At 38.5% G+C, this 6,650-nt stretch overlaps 1 protein-coding gene across 1 annotated transcript; it reads left to right on the forward strand.

Annotated features, from left to right (window-relative positions):
- Positions 1 to 3,709: 3,709 nt before the first annotated feature.
- LOC128163989 (uncharacterized) lies at positions 3,710 to 4,949 on the forward strand. The gene has a single exon (XM_052827697.1). The coding sequence runs from the start codon at positions 3,727 to 3,729 to the stop codon at positions 4,915 to 4,917; it is 1,191 nt and encodes a 396-aa protein (XP_052683657.1). The 5' UTR covers positions 3,710 to 3,726; the 3' UTR covers positions 4,918 to 4,949.
- Positions 4,950 to 6,650: the final 1,701 nt, after the last annotated feature.

Below are 6,650 nucleotides of genomic sequence, written 5' to 3' on the forward strand. Positions count from 1 at the left end.
AGGCCCCAACAACAGCCATTAGATATGGCTCAACCACTCCCACTAAAACCTAAACTCAAAAATAAAAACAAAGTAAAATCTGAAAAAGAGATTCTTTGTCCTACACCTACCCCCAAAGAAATTTTAGTGGGAGATATTAAAGGGGGAAATGATGGAATATATGTTATTGGAAAAATTGGGAGTAAGAGAATACCTATGCTAGTTGACACGGGCGCTAGCGTGACCATAGTCAGTACCCAATTCTATAAAAATTTAAAACTGGAAAAGCCCCAACTTACCCAAGTTTCAATAAAACTTACATCTGCAAGTGGTGATATAATCCCAGTTTCTGGAGAATGCCCCATTCAAATATCCCTTGAAAATTTTCAAGTTACCCATAGAGTTCTTGTGGCTGATATACAAACCCCATGTATATTGGGATTAGATTTTATGACTCAGAATTCATGTGACCTTTTTGTGAAGATGAAACTAAAGGTACAGGGTCTAGACATTCCCTGCTTTAGTAAATCTTGTGTAGAAGTTGTGTCGTGTAGCAAGATAAGTCTTGCTGAGGATATTGAAATTCCTCCCCATTGTGAATTTATTGCCCCTGCAAAGGTGGATAACCCCTTATTTAAGGATGAGGTTGGAGTAATAGAACCCATCCAGAGTTTTGTTGAGAAGTATGAATTATTGATTCCCCAAACCCTTATAACTGTAGACAGTGAGGTCGCAGTTCGGTACATGAATCTGAAAGATGAAAGTGTCAAGCTTTACAAAAATACCCAAATCGCCACAGTCAACTGTGTTGACAAAGTGTTAGAAAGGGAAGTCTCTGACGATTCCCACACCCTTAATACTCTGAACCCGGAGTTTAAACCCCAATTCCCCGACCACTTGCAGTGTATTGTTGAGAAACTCCCCAACGAAGTGACCCTTGAACAAAAGCAAAAATTGCAAAATCTTATTATTGAATATCAAAATAGCTTTTCCACTACATCAACTGACATGGGTCTTACCAATCTTGTTGAACACAAAATTAATACTGGGAATGCCCCTCCCATTAAACAACACCCAAGAAGATTACCCTTAGCTAAAATGGGTGAAGTCGAAAAAGAAATAGAGGATATGTTAGATAAGGGAGTAATAGAAACCTCCAATAGCCCCTGGAGTTCCCCGATTGTCCTTGTTAAGAAAAAGGACGGGTCCATAAGATTCTGTATTGATTATAGAAAGTTAAATGATGTGACAATTAAAGATAGTTACCCAATTCCCAGAATTGATTCTACCCTAGACGCCCTAGCAGGAGCAAAATGGTTTTCAACCATAGACCTAAAAAGCGGTTATTGGCAAGTTAAGATGGCCCCAGATGACAAACCCAAAACAGCGTTTTCCATACCTGGGGGTGGTCATTGGCAATTCTTAAACATGCCCTTTGGTCTTTGCAATGCAGGTGCTACTTTCGAAAGGCTTATGGAGAAAGTCCTCTCTAACTTGTCCTGGAAAATATGTATGGTCTATTTAGATGATATAATCATTCTTTCCCAGACATTTGATGAACACATCATAAATCTGAAACAAGTTTTCCATAGACTTAAAGGGGCAAACCTAAAAATGAACCCCAAAAAGTGTTACCTACTTCAGAAACAAGTTTCATTCTTAGGACATATTGTTGATGAAAATGGAGTCGCAACAGACCCATCCAAAATTGAATCAGTTATAAATTGGCCAACCCCATCCTCTGTTAAAAATATCAGAAGTTTTCTCGGTTTATGTTCTTATTATCGCAAATTTATTTACAAGTTTGCTGATATTGCAAAACCCCTACATAAACTCACAGAATCTAAACAAGAGTTTCGTTGGGATGAGAACTGCCAAGAAGCTTTTGATAAACTCAAACGAGCCCTTACCAGTGCCCCTATCCTCTCCTACCCAAACAAGGAAGGATTATTCATCCTCGATACTGACGCTTCAAATAACGGCTTAGGCGCAGTACTTTCCCAAGAACAAAATGGAATGGAAAAAGTCATCTGCTATTACAGTAAAACTTTCAGTGCTACAGAAAGACGGTATTGTGTAACACGCAGAGAATTATTGGCTATTGTAAAATCCATTAAAAATTTTCACCATTATCTATATGGTAGACCCTTCAAAGTTAGGACAGACCATGGTTCACTTACCTGGCTGCTAAACTTTAAAAACCCAGAAGGCCAAATTGCTCGTTGGTTCGAATTATTGTCACAATACGAATTCAAAGTGGAGCATAGAGCCGGCAGATCTCACAGCAATGCTGATGCCCTCTCCAGGAGACCCTGTCCCCTTGACTGCAAACACTGTAATAAAGCAGAAGAGAAATATGAGCCCTCTTGCTCTGCTATAACTACGAGAGCTCAAAGTACCGCCCAAAATAATTTGCCCAATACTGATCCCCATGCCCCAATACTTGACATCAAAGAATCCCAAAACCAAGACCCAATCATTAAAACCGTCATAGAATGGGTAAAGTCCAAGGACAGACCTAAATGGGAAGAAATATCCCATCTTAGTGAAGCCCATAAATATTACTGGGTCAGATATGATTCCCTCAAATTTTTAAATGGAATCTTATTTCATATTTGGGAAGGTGTCCAGCCGAAATACCAAATTGTCCTTCCCCAATCCCTTAAGCATCTCATATTTCAACAATTGCACAACAGTGTCACTGGCGGTCATTTAGGTGTTCGAAAAACCCTATCAAAAATCAAAGACAGATACTTCTGGTATCACATGTCTCAAGACGCTAAAACCTTCTGTAGTAAATGCGATTTATGCCAATCAAGAAAATCCCCCCATAAATTACCCAAAGCACCCTTACAAAAATATATTGTGGGAGAACCTATGGAAAGGTTGGCCATAGATATTATGGGTCCACTCCCCCTTACTAAAAAGAAGAATTCATATCTTCTTGTAGTGGGTGACTATTTTACAAAATGGGTAGATGCTTTCCCTATCAAAAATCAAAAGGCCCACACTATTGCCAAAATACTTATTGAAAGAGTTATTTCTATATTTGGTGTACCTATGGAATTACATTCTGACCAAGGTAGATCCTTTGAGTCTGAGTTATTCCAAGACATCTGCAATATACTTGGCATTGTAAAAACCCGCACTACCCCTTATAGGCCACAGTCAGACGGCATGATCGAACGTGCTAACCGCACGATAGAGAACATGCTTTCAGCCTTTGTCAACGAAACCCAACAAGATTGGGATGAATACATACCCCTTTTAATGATGGCATATAGATCGTCCGTCCACGAATCTACAAAGGTTAGCCCAAATGAAATGGTCTTTGGTAGACCAACCCATCTACCCATTGATCTGGTGCTTGGTGTCCCAGACCCTGAAACACAAAAGCAAAAGTATGGATCTGAATTTGCAAATGAATTAGCAAGCAAATTACAAATTATTCATAACCACGCCCGTAATCAACTTCAATCATCTACCAAACACATGATCAGAGAATATAGCAAAAAAATTCATCAACACTTGTATCAAGTGGGTGATGCAGTTTGGTTTTACTCTCCAAAATATGAGAAACATGGAAAAAAGTTATGTAGACCATGGACTGGTCCCTACCTTATTGTTAAAAGAGTGAATGATGTTATATACAAAATCAGAAAAACTCTAAAACATAAGCCAAAAATTGTCCACCATAACTTACTTAAACCATATAAGGGAGAAAACCTACCTTGCTTTCCCTAAGTGATGATTGGATCCCTGTCCATTATTTTTATCTTTTTCCATTATATTTTCCTTTTACGTCTTGCTAATAAAATTTATTTTGTCAAATTTCAGATCCAGAAATACGATTGCACCATTTGTGATAAAGAGTTCTCACTCCCCAGCCATTGTGAGAGGCATATAACGACCGTCCACTCCGGATTCGGTCATAAGTGCACCTCCTGTGGCAACACATTTTCTAGAACGGATCAAAAGCATGGTTGTCCAGTGTCTTCATTCCAACTAATCAAAAAGGCAACTGGTACGTTCACTGGCGACGAGGCGATTGAATTCCAGACCTTCCAGAGGAACAGGTCGAAGTTCTGCAATCCAGTTCAACGACCAGTCTGTTCTCAATTAGGCAACACCAACCTCGCTAGATCCAAGAGGACAGCCCAATGCTTGGAGCCTCTTCCAAAGAAGAAGCGATGCTATGGACTCCCCCCATCTGCTGGACCCTCACGTACCATCATTCCTCTGATGAGTTTGAAGATCCCAGTTCCGAAGTCTTCTGGCGACTCTCTGACACCAAAGGATCCAGTTTCTGCCTCCAGTACCGTTAGTCCCGACACTTCCACTTCTGCAGCTTTATCTGTGAAGCCAGCTTCTTCAAAAGCCTTGGAGATCCCCCTGCCTGACCTTAATAAAGACTTGGCTTTATCAGAATCGGACAAGAATTCCATTTATTCCAAGACAACTCTTGTCTCCAAACGCTCCAATCCTGATCAGTTGTCCATTCATACAGACGGTGTTATTGATCCAGAACCCGAACAGGAGTATGCTGTTCCGGACCTACCTTCTTCCACTCCGTACATACCTACCAATAAGCTGTCCCTAAAGGTCAAAGATATCATTGCAAAGCAGGACGAGGTGGTAAATCTGAACATTGGAGGGACCATGTTCACCACCACCAGATCCACACTGCGGGAGGATCCTTCCTCGTTGCTCGCAACTTTGTCCTCTAAACTGCCATCAACACCTTTCTTCATCGACCGGAATCCAAAACATTTCCCTTTCATATTAGACTTCCTGAGGAACAGCTGCTGTGTATCATCCATCTCTATTCCAACTTCTGTTACTGCTCTGAAGGAACTTTCTCAAGAATGTGCGTTTTACGAGATTGACGTTCTCTGTAGATTAATTGAGTCCATGCTCAAGTTGTTTTCACATCAGTGATGTTGTGCTGGATTTGTGATGCATCTGATGTGTACCTGTGATAAAACATTTTATTGATATATACGTCATATTATTCATTTTCTTAAATTGTTATCATTATTGGTTAAGTTATATTTTTATTCACATTATTGTTATTGTTTAAAATGTTACTATTAATGTATTGTATTTATGATGTCATATTGTTATCCCATAAATTGTTGTAATTGAACTCAGTGAGTATGTTGTCTTTATAAATGGAGATTTATTCCCATATAAGGAAAGCCAACTTTCAACATAAGAGTTCTTACCTGTACAACATTCGGGACGAATGTTCAGAAGAAGGGGGGCTGTGTTACGGATTTTTCAGTCAATATACAGCTTCATGATTTTCCCTTCTATCTGTTCCTAAGTAACATGTAAAGCTTAATTTCTTCGTTAATACATCCTAGTTGTTAGGTTATTTATATCAAGATAATGCATTGTATTTATATTAGCTCGTATTGAATATTTGTTACTTATGTATATCATGAACCCGAATTTCCTCAATGAGAGAAACTCATCCGTGATATAAACGGAGTATTTACAGCAACAAGACTTACCTACAAATGTTCAAGGCATAATTCTTTTACTTATCCAAGCAATTAACCATAAGTATAGTCCCATATTTACTCGTAAACACTACTTTGGTTGCAAAGATAATCACAGTGTGATTCTCCTCAAACATGGCGCCAATCCGTACGGTACCGTATGTTTTGCGCGTGAGGTGATTCGCACCTACCGACCAAAGTGTATATATACGAGCCCCTGAGCAGACGACAGCAGTGCAGTGCAGTACAACATTTACGTAACTCACTCCCGTTCAAATGGAGCCTTTAGCGCCCAGCAGAATGGTAAATATGTACTCAAGACGTTTTGTGCCTTACATTTAGGTTGGGTAAGTCTGATGCTAAATTTCGTACCCAGTATATTTGGGTCCCCCACAGATTCCCCATACTGTTTCATCGGGTAAATTACCCATTACCCATCGTATCTATTACCCATTACCCATCGAGTGATTTTGTTGTTTATTTACACCTATCTTGTATTTTGACTGTTTAATGCAATTATAAATAAATTTATAGAAAACTATAAATCCTTTTATTTATTGGGTAAATTTCAGAAATAAGAGACCCACACAATTTATGTAACGTAATTGTTTAAGTAACTATTAAAGCTACGAGACCCACAAACGTTACATATATTAAAAAATACTACTCCCGAAAACCAATTGTCTATAAAGTTATACAGTTATTTTCTACCTCTAATACTAAAGAACTGTGTAATTTAGGTAAATATTTATATTATGCAAACAAGCAACGAACTCTTCATGTGAATTATCCAAATTGATGATGTACACTTTGTTTTTCTTACTGTTTATTTAATATGTATATGTTCATATGTATAACCTATGAGACATTTGTCTCTCGGAATAAAGAACTTGAACTTATCTCTTTGGTTGTTATTACAACATAGAGAAGAATATCACCTTTATATAACAGTATATAAACAATATAATTATCACAGCTCAGTTACATGTAGATCCTAAGGCATTGTTATTGGAGACAGATATACAGATATAAAAGCTCGTTCAATGCGCGACAATCTGATATTTTCTGGAATCCCGGAGGAGAGACATGACGACACCGAAGCTGTCCTACAAGAATTTATCCAAAAAAAGTATAAACTGGATTACGAAGTCCCATTCGAAAGGGTCC

The sequence above is a fragment of the Crassostrea angulata genome, chromosome 9, assembly GCF_025612915.1.
Source record: "Crassostrea angulata isolate pt1a10 chromosome 9, ASM2561291v2, whole genome shotgun sequence".
Lineage (NCBI taxonomy): Eukaryota > Metazoa > Mollusca > Bivalvia > Ostreida > Ostreidae > Magallana > Magallana angulata.

What these genes read in the sequence shown, in the direction of transcription:
- LOC128163989 (XM_052827697.1), top strand. Translation starts at nt 3,727, where the DNA reads ATGATTGGATCCCTGTCCATTATTTTTATCTTTTTCCATTATATTTTC.